The 18,864-nt window shown below is 50.5% G+C and overlaps 1 protein-coding gene across 1 annotated transcript in view; it reads right to left on the bottom strand.

Annotated features, from left to right (window-relative positions):
• LOC140908098 (uncharacterized) overlaps positions 1-18,864 on the bottom strand; it is a 64,181-nt gene that overhangs the window by 28,500 nt on the left and 16,817 nt on the right. The window contains exons 3-4 of the mRNA XM_073335073.1: positions 17,844-17,910; positions 5,352-5,424 (exon numbers count right to left, since the gene is read on the bottom strand). Coding sequence (XP_073191174.1) covers positions 5,352-5,424; positions 17,844-17,910 — 140 coding nt within the window. The remainder of the gene's footprint in view (positions 1-5,351; positions 5,425-17,843; positions 17,911-18,864) is intronic.

Raw genomic sequence — 18,864 nt, 5'->3', positions numbered from 1 at the left:
GATCCTTTCACTGCTTTAAGACCTGGGCAACCCGGAGTCCACGGGGGTTAATCAGAGCTTTAGTCCTTCTCTCTCCAGAACAGAGAGTAAAGACCAGTCAGGCCTGGGGAGGGAGGAGATGGGGCAGGGAATCCTCCTTTGCCCGCAGAAACTCCTATCCCCATCCCGTAGCCTCGGACATGAAATCAATGCAGCTTAAGCTCCACAGATGTTGTGCTAAACCGCAGCCTCCGTCTGGCTATTACTTTGCAGTATAATCCATGTTAAATAAATCCCAGTCACCTTATGCGGGCTCTACAGGAGCAGAGGCCTTTCAGCTCCCACCAGACAAGCCAGCAGGTTACCCATATGAAGAGAACACGGCACCAGTCACATTCCTGGTTAAGTGACATTAACTCAGCTGCAGTAAGTTCCAGGCACTGCATTACCAGACTGTTAGAAACAAACTGGCGACGAGCAGCAATGACAGCTAGGGGCTGGAAGGATCAATAATACTGTAACAAATCCACTGCCAGCTAGGGCTTCTCAGCTGTTGTCACAGGCCACACCAAGGCCTCCTGGAACTTCATGGCTAGCGCAGGGACAGAACTCAGACCTGATCAACCACAAGCACAGGTCTCTTGAGCTACCAAATCTCCGCTAGCAATATAAAGCCTATGGCCCAAGGGGAGCAGTTCCCCAGGGGCAGAGAGCAGGGCAAAATACACACCAGGCAGTTCATGCCCATACTTTGAACTTTTACAGCATTTTCCAGGGAAGGGAAGCACTGAGCCCCACAACACAGGTGGGAGGGGTGATCTGCAAATTGGGCAGTGGTGCATGGAGATATTAAGTGACTTGTCCTAGGTTACACAGGCATCAGCGGCAGACCTGAGAACAAAACAGACCCAGAGCAGAAGAGAACTTTACCCCAGCTGTTGCCTGTCTTGTCTCCATAGCTCTTTGGGGAAGGGACTGCCTCTTAGGATACGCCGCTACAGCACCTCGCACAATGCGGCCTGATCTCAGCTGCGGGCCTATAAATGCTGCTATGATAGAAACCATAAATAAGAAAAAACGTTTCCTGGCTCCTGTTAAGGGGTTCTATCCATAACTCCCCTCTCACTCACCTCGACGAGAGCGAAAAAGAGTTAAATACACGTCACTTGGCTGTGTGAAGCACAAAGGATCCACCGAGAACAAACATCTGAAGGCTGCAAGCACCGGGGGAGGAGAAGAATTGTTAAGGGTGGCACAAGGGTTTATAAAGTGGGAGTGATGGGCTGAATATCAAGAGACACATCCTGTATCAGGCTATGGGAACTGGTGGGATCCCCGTTGGTTGGGTCACTAGACTGGACCAACAACCCGTGTTATTATGCTGGCGGGAAGAGCACTATGCTGGCCCTGGGGACATGGGCTGGATGATATAACAGGGTTTGTTCTATCTCCAGTGCCTACAAGGCCACGTTGAAAAGGAGACACTGAGCAGACATGCAGAGTGCTCTGATTAGAGACACAGCTATTGACCAGCAGGAAGCAATTGTTTCAGCAACAGGAGAGCACGTTTCCCCTTGCTGCAGCCATATACTTTGCCAGAGGTTTGGAGAAGGGAGCCCCTCTCTTGTGCTCCTGTGGAGGGGACGTCTCTCTCATTTGGCTGAGCTTGATTTAGAAGCAATATTAAAATGCACATTTGGGCAACTGACTGTGACCTACAGTCGGTCACCAGTCCCCTCTCCCGGGCTTTCCCTCCGCTTCGCTCCCAGCTGCTTTGCTCTGGCGTTCAGGACCAGGAAGAGGAAGTCCTGCCAGTGAGACGATCTGTATGCTAGGCAGCACGGAGACGCCCCTGGCTTGTACCAGGCACCTTTGTGCACTGGGGCCACTAGCATGGAGACCGTGTTATGAAGCGATATTCAGCGGGCTTGTTTTTAAAGCCTCCCTGGAGTCACCCCAGCCTCACAGACCTGGCCTCTCCCTCTTGCTGCTCCCGCACCAGCCTCCTCCATCCCTAATGCAACCCGTTAGGAGTGGGATGGAGATGGTGGAAGACGCACTTATTTGCCAAGTGCTTCCTTGCTAAAGAAGAATACATGGAGGCCTGGCATCTTCCCCTGCTCCCCAGCTAGCCTGACCCTTAAACACCCAGCCCTGCCAGAGGAGCAGCAGCGGAGATGGGCCAGACTGGGAATGGTGGGGGTGTCTCTTTACTCTGAGCACCTATAGACCGCAGTGGTGGGTGCGAGATTCAACAGTCCCCATGCCGTCGGGGAGCAGAGCAACAAGCCCAAGTGAAATGAAAACACTGAGGGTCCATCCAGTGCCAGGCAGGGCAAGGATGAGTCGTGGGCTGGTTTAGTGCCCCCTTGTGGGGCACCCAGCAAGCCCTGGGGCTGGGGAAGCAGGGTGGGAGAAAGGAGCAGGGCAGGAGAAAGGAGCAGGGCCCAAATCAGGGCACACAGAGGGGCTGCACAGGGAGTTGCCGCAGGACACCTGCCTCAATGCAAGGAAACTTGGTGTTTTAGGGTAGAACGAGAGAGACTGGGGGCACTGCTGCTCTGGGTGGCTCTGCCCTCCCCTGCCAGCTGGGGTGTGACACACACCAGGCTTTCCCTGCTCCTCTGAGGCAAGGCATTCTCCTTGCTGCCACGGCCTCAACCCTGCAGACTCTGGGGGGGAGGGATCCGGTGCCACGGACAGCCCTTTCCTGAGCACATGCTTATCCCTGTCCCTACCCCAGAGCCCGCACCCCCAGCCCAGAGCCTGTACCTCCTCCCGCACCCCAACCTCCCTACCTCAGCCCGGACCCCCCTACTTCAGCCCAGGCCCCGCACCCTGAACCCCTCATTTCTAGCCCCACCCAGGAGCCCACACCCCCAGCCCAGAGCCCGTACTCCCTCCCACATGCCAATCCTTGCTGCAGCCGGGATCCTCCTCCCACATTCTGAAACCCCCAGCCCCAGCCCAGAGCCCCCTCCTGCACCCCAATCCCCTCATCCCTGGCCCTATTCCAGAGCCTATACGCCCAGCAGGTGCCCTCCCCAACCCCCTGCCCCAGCCCAGAGCCCTCTCCTGCACTCTGAACCCCTCATTTCTGGCCCCACCCTGGAGCCCGCACCCCCAGCTGGAGCCATCACCTCCCCCACCCCCGCATCCCAAGCCCCTGCCCCAGCCTGGTGAAAACGAGCAAGTGAGTGAGCGTGAGGGAGGGAAGGACAGAGGAAGGGGGATGGAGTGAGTGGGAGCATGGCCTCAGAGAAGGGGTGGGGCAAAGATGTTCGGTTTTGTGTGATTGGAAAGTTGGCAACCCTAGAGAGAGGATGCATGGGGCTCTCATTTCTCACTTCCCTCATAGGAGCATCTCCCGGCTCCAGCAGAAACAGGCAGCGCTCACATGCCAGGTCCAGGCAGCATCTTCAAAGGCCAGAGGATTGCTGCCATCAAAGGAGTCTCTCCCCCTTCCCTCTCCCTCGCCCCTTCCAAGTTCATATGGAGGAAATCCTAATTACACTGAAATGCAAACAAAGCCCCCGAGGAAGCCAAATGTTTATAGTGCCTTTATAAAGGGATTACACAAGATTAGCCAGGCAAGGGGACAAGTGCTTGCCAAGCAATACACACACACAATAAATCCCGCTCTGCTGGCCCAGCTCAGAGTCGTGGAGCAGATACCTAGCGATGGCCTGATTACAGTTTGCCAGGCAGCGCTTGGGATAAAAGGCTCGCTCATGTGAACCATTAACGATTCGATCTGGCTTTCATGTCAGCCGGGAATAAACTGATCCAAACAACACCAGGGTGTGGGATTGTTTCAGCCGGGTTAGGCAACTTCACATTGTATCTGCTGGGAAAGAGAAACCTCTCATCCACGTACTGACCAGTCCCAGCCCCGCTTAGCTTGGGAGAACAACGGCAAGCTTTGCCCATCATCCTACACAGGCAGGTTAACATCCTTAAGCAGCAATGAAATGGAAATAAAATAAAATGGACACCACACAGATCTGTGCTGCTAATGGGATTCCGCCCCCGTGCAGAGGGACCCTGTAGGCCCAAGCGCCATGTAGGGTTTAAGCAGGGCTGCGTCCAGAACGAGCTTGCCCCACCGTATGCAGCCACTGACCCATCACAATGCACTAGACCAGTGGTTCCCAAACTCGTTCCACTGTTTGTGCAGGGAAAGTCCCTGGCGGGCCAGGCCGGTTTGTTTACCTGCCGCGTCCGCTGGTTCGGCCAGTCGCGGCTCCCACTGGCCGCGGTTCGCTGCTCCCAGGCCCATGGGAGCTGCTGGAAGTGGCAGCCAATACGTCCCTCGGCCCACGCCACTTCCAGCAGCTTCTGTTGGCCACTGGGAGCCGCGATCGGCCGAACCTGCAGACACGGCAGGAAACAAACTGGCCCGGCCCGCCAGGGGCTTTCCCTGAACAAGCGGCGGAACAAGTTTGGGAACCACTGCCCTAGGGACTGGTTTTCCTTTAATTTGTGAAAGACTCCCTGTGACTGAATCGATGCCTCCTGGTGGTGAGACATGGTGCCGCGGGCTCCCTGCCTCAGCTTCCCCAGCTGTGTTTCTAGCCCGCTCTGGTGGCTTACGTAGCGCAGCCTTCTAGCCAGTCATTACACAAGCTCAATTCCCTTCCAGGGTAGCAGAGACCAAAGTCACTAAACAAAGGAGTCTTTGCCTGTAAACTTGGCTTAAGTCCGCAGTTCCTCGGGTTATTCATCCATCTGCCCTCTGGGTTTAGCTCTCTGTCCTCCTGTCTCCTCTACATGGCTCATCTTAAAATTCATCAGCCGGTCCCAGGTACATCCGAATGGTTCCTTGTCAGGGCCTACAACCCCTCCAGGGGGACTTGATCAGGAATCAGATTTAGTCAGCTCTGGATTCCTGCCCAGCTTCTCTCTCCACAGGTCTGTTGCTCTGAGCAACTTCCCAGCCAGCCCCCTTCTGAGCATCTTTCCCATTTTTAGCCCCACCCCTCTGGCCTAACACCCACAGGTGTGGCAGGCAGGGCTGATTAGCTCACAGCAATACATTAACCTTGCCCAGGAATTCATAGAGTTTGCAAACCGTATCATGCTCCCAAAAGCAAAGGATTGGCAGCACCCAAATGAGCTAGGCGTCGGGCAACCACCCCAGGCATTGTGTGAGTTCCCCCAATGGAATGGAACTGATCCACAAGGCCCCCCCAGACCCCCCTGCTGTGACATGTATCGAACTATGTTATGTATCCATAGAGATTTAGAACTTCAGACTGGACCCAGGAGGTGCTGGGAATGGACCCAAATCACTGTTGCAGCACAGGGCAGGCAGGAACTGTGATCAGTTAATACCTGGTGTTGTTGCAACGCAAACCATCTCATTGTCCTACCTTCCTGCACAGTTGTTTCAGCCTTTGGTTGTTTCCCTGCAGGACTGCTGGCTGATCGGTCTCCTAGCCGAGTCTGCAGAGAGAAACAGAAGTTTGACAGTGGCCCTATTGGCCCTCCCAGGGGGCCTGGTTCAGCAAAGCAAGCAGGAACTTGGTGAAGTGTTTTGCTGAAATGGAGCCTTAATCTCTAGCCAGATCTTTCTTTTTTCAGACCTGACAGGACCGGTTTCACACAAAAACCGAACAGGTGCCAACATACCCTGGAGATGGGCACAGTGTAAACACACAGAGATTAGATCCTTTCTGGAGCATCACACAGCACAGAGGTAAGTCCCCTGTCTCCAACATGATGGGGCTGTTGCCCCCCAGTTTCTGCTTCTTTGTAGGGTTACTATAGCTCAGGTTCCCAAAAAGAGGGTACTGCGGGAGGGGCAGGGAGGGGACAGGAGGGGAGACCGGGGGCGGGGACACCTGCAGCAGGGCGTACTAACTGGAGGTGGGGGGGCTGGTGCAAGCCCAGGATGCAGTGCCAGACATCAGACAGTGCCTCCCCGCCGGGCTGGGAGCCGGGGCCTGGGTGGGCAAGAGGGATCCAGCAGCTGTGGCTGCTGGGCAATGGACCAAACAGGTGCAGATGCAGGGGACAGACCAATCGGGAAGCGAACCAGCATCTCCTCTGCAAAAATCCCAGACGTTTCCTGTTATTTGAAAAATCCACCCGGACAGAGGATGGAGCCTCAAAGAAGAAATGACATCAAGGAAAACCCAGACCTACAGTATCCCTACTTCTTTGCGATGGGTGAAGGTGGCCTGAAGTGAGGGTGGGAGGGTAGGGGACTGTGTTAATTAGACCTGCTCTGAGCCAGGTGAGTTGACATGGTGTTTAAAATGGTAGCAGCTGGTGGGCCCCATCTACACAAGGGCTCCAACATTGTTTTCCTTGGGGGATTATTCCAAAAGCCACTGGTAATCAGCATAAATTTCCCTTATTATTAAAGCTGAGTCTAGATCAGGGCCCCATTGCTCTAGGCATTGCACCTACACATTGCAAGACAGTCCCTTGAAGAACTCACAACCTAACAGACAGAGGGTTGGAGGGGAAGGAGAGAAGGGATGTAATTTGCCCAGGGTCACACAGGAAGGCAGTGGCTGAGCTGGGAATAGAACCCAGGTGTCCTATGCCATGCAGCCTCCCATTTTTTCCCCATTACTCCTAGTTATAACCCCTTTGGACACCTTGCATCTTTTTTGGCCCTTCAAACTCTTCCTTTCCCCTCTCCCCCACCTTGATGCAGTCTCTGAGGTTGTGTCTACACTGCCGGGAGACACAGAGTATCCCTACCACTACAGCTGAACCTGGGTTGGTGCTGGCGGGAGCCCTTCCAGAGTGGGATGGTGGGGGTGGTGTCATTAACATGGTGATAAGAATAGGCCTAGCCCAGGAGTTGCCTGGAAACGAGGGCTCTGACCAGTGCTAAACTCATCTGTACCTGGCCTCAAGGCAGAGGATCCCCTAGCACAGCGAGTGGGCAACTCCAACCCACTGCTGTCACTGTAGTTCCCTTGAAGCTGCACATAAAGGGGTTAAAAGCCCCCAAGCTTACATGTGGCTCCCAGCTGAAGGGGAGTGGAAGTTGAAGCTTGTCTAAGAACCAGCATCCCCATCCCTCTTCCCTGGGAGCAGGCAGGGCAGCAGCTCAGATTACAGCAGCCACATGGGACCTCACTAGTCAGGTCCTCCGAAGATCTTGCTAAGATCTTCCAGCAGAGAGAGGGGAACATTGAGGTGACCCTCCAGATGTACAAGGCAAGCAGAGGCAAGCTATGATGAGGCCGCCTAGATACAGACCTGGGAACTGGAGCAAGCACTGTGGTCTGCTTTGCAGGTCCACTTTCACACAGCAAGGTTGCACTACTCTGCCTGACTCGAGCGAGTGACCCAGCAGAGAAGAGGTTACACGCACAGAGGTGCCCAAGGGCCAGCTGTGGTCACTGACCTGCTGCTCCCACCCCCACACACCTTTTCACTTGTGTTTGAGGGGCTACATATAAAGGAAGGCTCTCTGGAGAACACAGCCACAACCGGGGAGCTGTGAACACATGGGTGGGCTGGCAGGCTGGGGAGAGCAGACTGCAACAGAGGTTAACTCTTAGGACCCTGTCCTGCATTCTCATCGCAAGCAACATTCCTCCAGCCTCCCCCACCCTCAGCAAAGAGAGATCTCTTAGATCAGGGGTTGTCAACCTGGGGGTCAAGACCAGGTGTCAGGGGCTATGACCGTTCTGACTTTCCCATATTGCTGAATAGGAGGAAGGCTCACAGACTGGGAAAGGTTCAGAGCTGCCTGCTTGGACCCTGCAGCAATCCCCACAATGACTGATGGGCACCTGTGAAAGGGTCTCTCTGCTCCTACCACCTGGGAGCTGACAGCAACAATGGGACAGCAACAATTGACAGACAGGAGCCCCATTGTGCCCCACGTACAATGCCTATGATCAGGGCTCTGGAGACCTACCAGCGTGGGCATCACTAGACAGAGAAGCAGCTAGTTGGGGGCTCTGCTATCTCAGTGCAATACTCTGACTTAGCGAGCGTGATCATGTCGCCTTCTAGCATCTGCCCCCCCCCGGGCTGTATTAGCCTGCTACATGCTCACAGCCATAGGAGCTCTGTTAGCTCCAGGGGCGGAGTCATGTGCTTTTGATGCTGAAAGTCCTGGGTTCAAGCCCCAGTGAGGACCGCAGTGTCTGTAGCCATGGTTCCTGATAGGAATAGCAGCAGGAGCAGAGGATGGGGCTGGATGAATAGACAAGGGCCAGCCACATCCTTCTCCCCAGCAGAGTGCTACGAGCCTTGGGCTAGCCCTGGGCATTGCCAGTATAGAACCGGCACCGAAGCATTCATGCATTCCCTGGAGATTCCCACCACAATACTCCAGCCAGGCTCAGATATGGCTGCCCAGCCACCTCTGGTTGTAGAGATCAGAGAGCCTAATCTTGATCACAGAGTCAGTAGCCTTACACAGTAAGGAGCCTACCGTTCAATGCAGCCGAGGCGAGAATGCATAGGTGCCTGCTGCCACCCGTAGGCAGAAGATATTAGCACACGTCTCGCATGCGAGAAACCAGAGTCCTGACCGTTTGCAGTTACTGCAACTCCCACGTCACATTGAATTCCCTGACACAATGCATCCTGGCATGATCCTGTGCTGGGTAGTTACACCCAGCTTCCTTGCCCTTTACCCCTGCAGGTCCAGAGAGTGTCTGCATGTGGGGGGGGGGGGGAATTCTAGGGGTTGCCTCTCCAGCAAGGCCTGTTGGGTCAGAGATTGCCCCAAGATGGCATTTCAGATCTTGTATCACTAAGGCCTTTCCCACCACAGTGCTCTGTTCTTCAAAGCGCTGGACGCTCTTCCCCCAGTGGCAGGTGAAGACTGAACCCTGCACCTATCCAGCAGCCCAACTCTGCATCCCATCGCCCCTAAAGAGAGCGCTGAACCCGTGGCCATGCAAAGATGGCTCCAAGAACTGGAGGCGTATAACAATTCCCAAAAAACCCTCCTTACATCTCCCCCCGCACATTAGATATCATTTGTAAGCTTATTTTATATAGGTTTAGGTGAGGTACGGAGTTGAGCTGTCAAGTGGTGCTAAAGGTGAGGTGAAAGGATGGGATCCACAATAAGAAAGTTTCTGCACAGCTCCAGAAACACTGCAACTGGGCCATGACTACCGTGTGTACTGTTTGAGTTAACTTCAACACCTTAAAGGTGGGATTTACTCATCAAAACTACCTAATGACAATGGATGAAAAGATGTTTATTGGTTTTGCATAGGCAAGCTTTGTTTCTTTCAGAAATGATGAAGCTGTTTAGCCCATGGGAAAGACAGCAAACATCAATATTTTGCAGTATATTCACATCTCTTAATTGTCAAAGTATCTCACAAGTGATTATAATAATCATTTATAATTTTCAGTTGAAGTTTGCTCACCAGATCAGTCTCTCACGGAGTAGCAGTAGATTGCATGCCCACAGTCTGTGTAGCACAATAGGGAGATATAAAAGTATGTGAACTCCTAATGAAATGCTTTTCCATGTATAAGCTTTTGTACATACAAGTCTACACTGGCACTTTCATTGTTAAAACTTTTGTTGCGCGGGGGTGTGAAAAAACACACACTGCCCCCAGAACCACAAAAGTTTGAGCAACGAAAAGTGCCAGTGTGGACAGCACTTCAGCAGCGTGAGCTGTGCTCCCGTTGATGAACCTACCGCCCCTCATTGGAGGTGGTTTTATTTTGTTGCCGGGAAAGCTCTCTGCCGGAGAGAAAGATCCGTGACACGGCGCGCCTTACGATGGCACGGTTGCAGAGGCACAGCCGTGCCATTGTAAGGTGCGCAGTGTAGACATAACCACATACAATGCAGCGTCTAGTCTGCCTGGCAGAAGGTTTTAATTTTTCAAATTACCTATGCATGCAGTACTAGCCTTTGAAATATTCTAGAAACTAGCTTTTTAATTCAGTGACTCTCATGCACAAGTCAGCATTAGTGTTGGAGAGGACAATACACAGCTTTATGAGAGAAACAAGTGGCCTAACAAAAAGTAGTGAAGACAAAGTCCACAAACAGTTCCTTGCCTCTGCCCTGAAGAGGGGTAAAGAGCATGGTACAGCTCTTATCATCAACCATGTAATCAATATGAAAAACCCATGTGATCCTGAATCACACCCAGAAGTACCATCAGCATATCTGCTGGAATGCATGTAATATCAGATGTACAGGAGGAGTCAGCACCGAAAATAGCAGATGCTGGTGAAGAACAAGTGGAGAGATCTCTGAGAGATGCACTTGATTCTGATGGGACATGGAACTTCTTCAGCTCAGTCAAGAACTCTGGCATAAAAAAAAACTTTTGCTAATATGCCAGAATTAAATTTGGTTTTCTTGGGCAAGGGATGGACAATCACAGCAGCTATCAGTCCAGAAATTATTTTTTTGCTGAGTCCTGTCCTTAGCAAGAGATGATGTTTTAATAGTATCTGTTCTTAGGCACAGATCCTATGGGGTGACTGATATTGATGCTGATGGAACAATGAGAAGGACAAACAAAGCTGAATTAGGGCATCAACTGGATGCTCAAGATGAAAGCATTCATGAGCTAAGGGCATGCAACAAAGAAAGCCACAGAGATGCCACAGCTGTCACAAAAATGACAGCTCGAGACAAATTCCACACGTTCGATGAATTGGCTGTTGAGTACTTGAGGTGTGTCTTAAAAGAATTTAACATAGATAATTCTGTAATCGAAGTCTGACAGTTAGGACAACAGCAACTGCATGAAAACAACAAAAGGACAGAGCTGGACAGGATAAAATGTTGGATTCAGGAAATACCAGGTGATTGGGGGATGCCCTATGCCTCCATAGAAAAGGTTTGCTTGCTGGATACCAAGTTTAAAGTCATTTGTAAAAATTCCTCTGTCAATATATGGTTCTTCAAAATGCACCTGAGAGTGTAGGAGCACGCCCAGCACAAACATTCCTCCTTGCTGGAGGCTTTTCCAACAGGGAAGTAACAAAGTCCATCACCAGGAGAGGTGCTGAAGGAACCCAAGGCTTGTACGGTACTCAAGAGGAAGCAGACACAAGGATGCTTCCACATGTGTCAATATGGCTTTGGGGTCTCCTAGTGTCAAAAGGAACCATAATAATTAGGCCACCTGATACAGATGTTTTGGTCCTTGCTGTGCCATGTTTTCAATGCACATGTTATCTGTGTTTAATTTCTGGAAGTAGGCACAATTACCGGCACAACTGACACGCCTCGCTTCATACCTGTACGGCCAATTTGTGGTGCACACACTCCCGACTTCCTGCTGTACACGCATTAAACAGGATTGTGAGCTGTGTCATCCCTATTTGGTACTGGGGATGGGGGGGAAATCCGTGTTTAATGTTTTCTAAACAAAGGGAGCTTATCCCTTCAGAGATCTTGCCCGGTTGGAAAAGAGTGATGGACAAAACACAATTTCTGCAGCAATGAAGTTGGTAGCAGGACTGTATGACCAGAGTGAGAAAGAAAAGGAGCTTCACAGAGACCTGAATTGCTTGCACCTCAGTCTGTCCATCACAAAAGGACAAGCTGCTGGCCAAACTCCCACCGCGAGAGGACAGTTTTGAAGAGCATGTCAAAAGAGCATTTGTGGCAAACAAAGATGTGGATGTCTTCATGCATAGGTAAAGCCAGGTATTAGATCACCATGGATGGAAAAATTCAGATGATGAACTACTTCCTGTATTCTTCAAGGGCCCAGTGACATCTAAGATCTTATTTGTGCCAGTACCAGGAGACTGCACTGCACAATGCACAATCAGTTGAGTCTGCAGTGAGAATAATCACCCCTACAGAGAGCGGTTTACATGTCAAGGCAATGAAGACTGTGGAAACCCATGCACTCTTGACTGAGATCATAGTGATGAACAAGATGTGATGATGATGTTGGACTAGATGACCTCCTGAGGTCCCTTCCAACCCTGATATTCTATGACGTTGCCCAGAAATCTCACCAGCAATATGACATTTCAATAATACCTGTACAAATTTATTATTAGATTTTGTTTGATGCTGTAGCTTGTTGTGGTGATGCTTTGAGGTCACAAAGAAATCCAATTTTATGTCCTGAAATAATACACAGTCCTTAAACTAACAGAAATGGATGCAAATATTTCAAAGCGGTCATTTTAATGCGTTGATGAAATCGTTTCTCTCTGTTTCTATGGTAACGGCACTATGTGACAGCTCCACATCATATCTTATCTTAAAAGTAGACATAATAAGCTTTCAAATGATGCACGAGGTGATGTGTGTAGTGAGGGTACATTAAGTCGACCAAATCAGTGGTGTTTGCCGCTTGCCTGCTGCCATGGCAATGGCACAGCCAGCAGCAGGCCAGCCTGACCAGAGCTGGCCTGAAAATCTCCTGTTGACTTCTGTAACTTTGCTTCAGGCCCCAGGAGAGGTCCAATAATGGGAGATTATTTTCTCCCCCTTAGGGAATTCTACTTAGCATGGGGATTAGCTGCAGGGTGGTTTTGATTACACAGTATATGGTAATGAGCACAGCAGATAGATCGACCAACCACTTCTGGAGTTTTGCTAGGCATCTGCAGGCTTTCCTACCAGAACAGGGATTGCGGGCATCTTCTTACCACCCTGGGCTCTCCCCCTTGGTAGTGCCAGAGGAACCAACTTAACTGGCTACAGTGAACCTGAAAAAAGGAGCTGTCACGGAGTGTGGGGGAGTCCAGGCCCTGCACCCCTCTTCCTGGGATTCACTGAGACTCTCAGCCAGCCAGTAAAACAGAAGGTTTATTGGACGACAGGAACTCAGTCCAAAACAGCTTGTGGGTGCACCCAGGACCCCTCAGTCAAGTCCTTCTGGGAGAGCAGGGAGCTTAGACCCCAGCCCTGGGGTTCCCTGCGTTCCTCCACCCAGCCTCAAACTGAAGCTAAACCCATCCAGTAGGTTCCCTGCTGCTGCCTCTGTCCACATTCCCAGGCAGAGGTGTTACCTCCCCCTCCCCTTCCCCCTCCTAGCTCAGGTTACAGGCTCTCGGGTCTCCCATCCCCAGGACACATTCCCAGGTCAACACTCCCCCCTCCCTGCTGCGTCACATCGTCACAGGAGCACATTTAGAAACAAAGTCCTTTCTAGTCTGCTCTCCTTTCCTGGACTTGACCTCAGAAAATCCAGAGGCTACAAGCAACGAGTAGCCAATGCCTGTCTCTCCACGTAGCAACACTGCTCCCAGCAACTCTGGTTAGAAATTTGCCCTAGATCTTTGGCTCACAAATACAGAACCTTCGTGCTTTCACCAGCTTTGCTGCCATTCATGTGTGCATGATTTTCAATGGTTTAAAAAAAAAAAAAAAAGGGCTCTATTGCAGGATGCCAGAACTGGCCGTATTCCTGTTTACTTATCTTGTCTCTGCTCCATCCAAACATTTATTTAAATTAATAGTCTTTAGCATTTAAGTAAAACTCAGTGTTTCAAATTGGTATAGAAACATTGACCTGTTACCTCAAACACCCCTTTTATACAGTAGCGCCTCAGAGTTTCGAACACCTTGGGAAGGGAGGTTGCTCGTAACTCTGAAACCTTCGTAACTCTGAACAGAACGTCATGGTTGTTCTTTCAAAAGTTTACAACTGAACATTGACTTAATACAGCTTTGAAACTTTGACTACGCAGAAGAAAAACGTTGCTTTCCCTTTATCTTGTTAGTAGTTTAGGTTTAACATAGTACTGTCCTGTATTTGCTTTTTTTTGTTTGTTTGTCTCTGTTGCTGCCTCATTGCGTACTTACAATTCCAAATGAGGTGTGTGGTTGACTAGTCAGTTTGTAACCTCTCCTAAAAGGCGGAGAACCTTCCATTTTCCCAGGTTTCAGAGCAGCAGCCATGTTAGTCTGTATTCGCAAAAAGAAAAGGAGGACTTGTGGCACCTTAGAGACTAACCAATTTATTTGAGCATAAGCTTTCGTGAGCTACAGCTCACTTCATCCACAGTATGCATCCGATGAAGTGAGCTCACGAAAGCTCATGCTCAAATAAATTGGTTAGTCTCTAAGGTGCCACAAGTCCTCCTTTTCTTCCATTTTCCGACACTAGAGGGCTGTCATAGCACAAGACGCCAGAGTCTTGATATTTTGTACACAGCACTAGTACAGAAGTGGCATTACAGATTCCCACCACATGGGCTTACACATTCCACCCAGTATTGCTAGGTGATCATTAGCATCACTAATCAATTCCACATCAGATGATAGGGGGAAAGGATGTTTATTAGGGAGGGGTCTTGACTGGGGGAGCAGTCTCCCATTGGTGTGTAGAATGGGCTTTTGCAATATGTCCCTATGCGATGGTTTGTTAGTAATACTCAGGGCACATATACAGTGCTTGTATAGCACTCTGAAGATGTAATGTAGGCTGACATTTTCTAACTCATTGCTTAACACTGGGCTCCTAAACCTACACATAGGCCCCTAAATAAAAGTGGCCTGACTTGCAGAGATGCTAAGCCCCTGCAGCTCCCAGAGACTTGGTAGTTTTGGCCAAGGCACGGGACCGGGAATTCAGAGGGGGAGGATTCAGTTCGCAGTTCAGTCACAGACTTGCTGGGTGATGAGGGGCAAGTCACTTAATCTCTGTGTCTCATTTTACAAATGGGGATAACCACGAGAATAGAACTTCTCTGTCTCACCCTGGAGCAGTGAGGGTTAATTCATGCTTGCAAAGGGCTGCAAAATCTTCTGATGAGATTAATTAGTATCATTCACTCTCTCTCCAATCCTCCACTCTCTTGGTTCTTTTCAATCCACAGCCAGCCTGTTTGCAAGGGTTGTGTTTAACCAGGCTGCTCATAGTGAGTTACTACTTGTTTCTCCCCCTGTTCTCCAGGACACCAGAAGTGAAGCCAGGCTGTAGTCTCTCAGCGTGAACGTGGACTTCTCTCTCGTCAGGGAGGGGTACAATGGAGTTTTCCCTTTAACAAAGACTAGGGCCATTCTTTTTGATGTGTTGGTGAAAGGCACCATTGGACAGAGTCCCCTGTGCAACCCCCACATGCAACAAAGACCAAAGTAGCACCAGCCTCCCGCCCTATGACCCAATGTGACTATTCTAACCACAAGGGTGTGAATCGAAGGTCCCTTCAGTCTTTAGCCTCGGGGCTGAGACTTCCGATATGGGAGTTGGCGGTAGTACGGATATACCATACAGTCCATGGTATCCAGACTATGGTGGATACCTGCCCGCTAGGAAGTGCACGGAGACCTGCTACACCTAGGCTACCAACCAGCTAAGAGATGGTAACAACTTCCAGTCATTACAGACCTGTAATGACTGGCTATGAGGTGCTGAACAAAAGGTGAAGGGCTGCCTCTCCCATTTTTTAGTCCCTTCTAACATCAAGGGTGTCCAGCAACTATTGGGATAGGTGAGGACCACTGACAGTTACAAACAAATATTTTTCTATTAGTTCAGGGATTCTTCTTCCTCCTGTAGCATCTCTCTCTAGAGACACAAAAGGCAGTGCTCAGGTCACTCCACTGATCCCTGGAAGATTTTGCCAGCCCTTTCAAACAGGCAGAGAGGATGACACAACCTAAGAACAGCTCCCACAGTTTATCCCTCTGCAGTGACGCTGGTACCATTAACAGTTCAGAGTGCTGGGCATGGTTTCAGATCGAGTGGAACAATTAGAGTCATAAGAGCAGCCATACTGGGTCAGACCAAAGGTCCATCTAGCCCAGTGTCCTGTCTTCCGACAGTGGCCAGTGCCAGGTGCCAGAGGGAATGAACAGAACAGGTCATCATCCCCTGTTGCCCACTCCCAGCTTCTGGCAAACAGAGGCTAGAAACACCATCCCTGCCCATCCTGGCTAATAGCCATGGATGGACCTATCCTCCATGAACTTATCTAGTCAATAGGAATTGGGTGTGTTCAGTGCCTATGAAAAGTCAGGACATTTATTTAGGTGACTAAATACAGGTTTTGATGCCTAACACCAACCACCCAAGTTTGAAAATAATGGTCACATATTAAGAAAGTCTAGTCATTAATTACACACCATTGTGCTGTGCTCAATGCAAGAGACAAAAATAAAGAAAGCCCCTGCCCTGAAGTACTTAATAATTACTCCTTGCAAAAGCTCAGCCAGGAGGTAATTAAGAGCAGTTCTGCTCATTTGACTTGTGTTGAACATGGGGGTGCTCTGTGGTGCATCTGGATCTTTACCCCAAAAAGAACTGTAAGTATAGGGTGGGGAGGTGGTATGTCAGAGGGAGCTGACAGGTTCGTTACCCTTCTCCAAAGTCACGGGGCCTTGGACTGAGAGCTGTTAAGACTGAATTGGTTTAACTGCCAGACAACATAGCTACAATCATGGGGGAACTCTTATGGCCTGGCTGGCTGGGAAACACCAGTTACTGGCAAATAGATGATCTTACACCATGGCCCTGTCACAAAGGCCATTGAGCCATATGGTAACTGGGCTCGGGCACACACAGGTTGGGTGGTGTTTTGGGGGGGTAAGAAAGGCAATTGTGCCTAAGAAGGGGGGGGCACAGTCTGGGGCATATGTTCTCTTGAAGGCAAACTGGACGAGGCTGGGTCTCAAGAGCCCCTTGCTTTCCTAAACTAATGTAAACTGGGTCTGCTCTTCTCCTGTAACACCAGAGGAAAGCCCATCATAACTTAGCTCGTCGCGAAGCGTAAGCATGGATGAGCCTAGGCGGGCACGCAGGCTGCTTGTTGTGTTGAAGTCACTTTCTGCAATGCTTTGTTCAGTTTGCGAATAAACATACTTGTTTTAAAAGGACATTGAGTGTGGTGCATTGCTGGTCACTGTCACCTCCCGAGGGCCCCCATGGGACTGAGTAGGGCTCTAGTAGGGGCTAATCAGGGTTTAAGAGCTTCTTCTCTAAAAGTCCATGGCTGGGTTGTGCGGGTGTGTGCCCAGGCCTGCCCACTCCCCTGGGCTCCAGCTCAGGCCCCTTGTTTGCGATGGCCAGAACCAGTCCATCTAGTCCTTTGCTGTTCCCAGAGCTACTTCCCATCTGTGTAGTCTTCCCCAGCTGTCAGCCCTGTTTCTCCCTCTTTGGAGTGGTGGTTTTGTCTGGCAGCTTCTCATCAGTCTGTTGGAAGGATCCTGTCCCTGCAGTCTCTCTGGCAGCAACTTTTCTCCTCTGAAGTTCCCCATCTAGCTGAGCTCCTTAACCTTTTAGCATATCCCAGTGCCTCCCTGCCTGACTGATTAACTCCCTGAGTAACTACTCCCAGGTGAACTTGAGCTGCTTCATTCCCCCTTGTGGAAGTATCAGAGCTACCCTCTGAAACTCCTGAAGGGAAGAAATGCAGGCATCCAGTCAGACCTGCACAGAAGTGGTTGGCATACTTGGTGGGTAAGGATTGTACTCTGAGCCTGGTCTAACTGCAAAACTGCATGGCAGGATAAGTAAGGGCATGAGGCCTGACACTGGGGGGATGCACTCAAACAGACCAAAAGGGGACAGTGGTGCAATGAGCTCCATAACTGTGACATTACTGAACTGGGAAACTGAGGCACAGAAAGGGGAGGTGATTTGCCCAATATCAGAGGGATCCCAAAGTTCCTAATTTCCACTACTTAGTCTGAACTCTTTTCTCCCCTCCTTCAAGGTCCTGCCCTCAAAGAGCCAGTCTCCAGCAGATTTGCACAAGCTCACGTTGGCAGAGTTCACACCAGGGTTGGCCCATCCTGTCCTCTCTCTCGCCAAGCATGAGCAAAGCTTAAGAGCTAGAGTGCCCAGCACCAGGTACAGCAAGTTGAAGAGGGAAGCAAAAGCAAAGGTATCAGGAATGCACCCACTTAACATTGCTGTAGGATCATCCTGCTGCAGAGGTTCTAAGGAAAAACACCTTTTCCAGAGGCCTCCAGAACTTACCATTCTGATGAGCTTGGAGGAGTCAACATGTCTCCCAAGGGGTCTGGTGGAAAAACTTTGTTTTTTCCTGCAAAGATGAAAAAGACACAAACGATTCACTTTGCTCCTCCGGAGAATGCGTGGAAAGTTTTTCTGATGTTCATCACCTTTCTGTGCCCAAAGCCACCAGCTGCACAGATCAGAAGGGGGCCAGGATATATTTCCTGACCCCAGCCAGGATGGAGAGAGGAATTGTTTAGGTGGGTAACTTGGAGTAGCAGGATCAAACTCCGCTAAAAGGAAGCTCAGGGAATTCCTAATGGCAAGATGATGACTGCAGTCTCTTCCCAGACAAAGGGTGGAAGCCCAGTCACCTGACACTCCTAATGCACCGGATCCTCGCTAGAACGCGGGATTTGGGATCCATGCACAGTACCGCGTTAACGCGGGGACTGCGTTAGAATGAATTGCAATTAAAGTAATTAAATTTGGGATCCATGGCTGCGACCGTGTTATATGCGAATTTGTGCTATACAGACGCGCGTTCTAGCGAGGGTCCGGTGTACTGGAATGGACTAGAGAAGAGGGAGGCCCAGCATTGGCTGGGGGATGGGCTAAGATGGAACCCAACACAGCTTTCCCCATCAGCAATTTCTAACACGTATTTCCGTATTGTCCAGCCATTTCCTCCTTTTTTCACGGACTATGAATAATTACATTGCGGGGCGATGGGCACCTTAGGCAGAGAGAGGCATTGTAATGACTGCCATGGCTTCCATGTGGGGTCTCAGAGCCCAGAGCCTGAATGTCTACACTGCAATTTTAGAGCTCTGCGAGCCCGAGTCTGTAGCCAGACAGCCAGCCCCCCCCTCCTCTCAGACCAGCATTGCTGGAAACACAGGAGGAAGCCGGAACAGGGCACTTAACATATATTCCAGCACAGCCTTTGAAGCAGTGAAAGCACAGGTGTGCTGCTACAATGTGCCTCTGGGAACAGATAGGACGATTAAGCTCACAGCAGGCAGAGGCCCTGGGACAGACA

The sequence above is a fragment of the Lepidochelys kempii genome, chromosome 3 (assembly GCF_965140285.1).
Source record: "Lepidochelys kempii isolate rLepKem1 chromosome 3, rLepKem1.hap1, whole genome shotgun sequence".
NCBI classification, from domain to species: Eukaryota; Metazoa; Chordata; order Testudines; family Cheloniidae; genus Lepidochelys; species Lepidochelys kempii.
The sequence above is the reverse complement of the archived record's forward strand: the minus strand, read 5'-3'. Positions and strand labels throughout refer to the sequence as shown.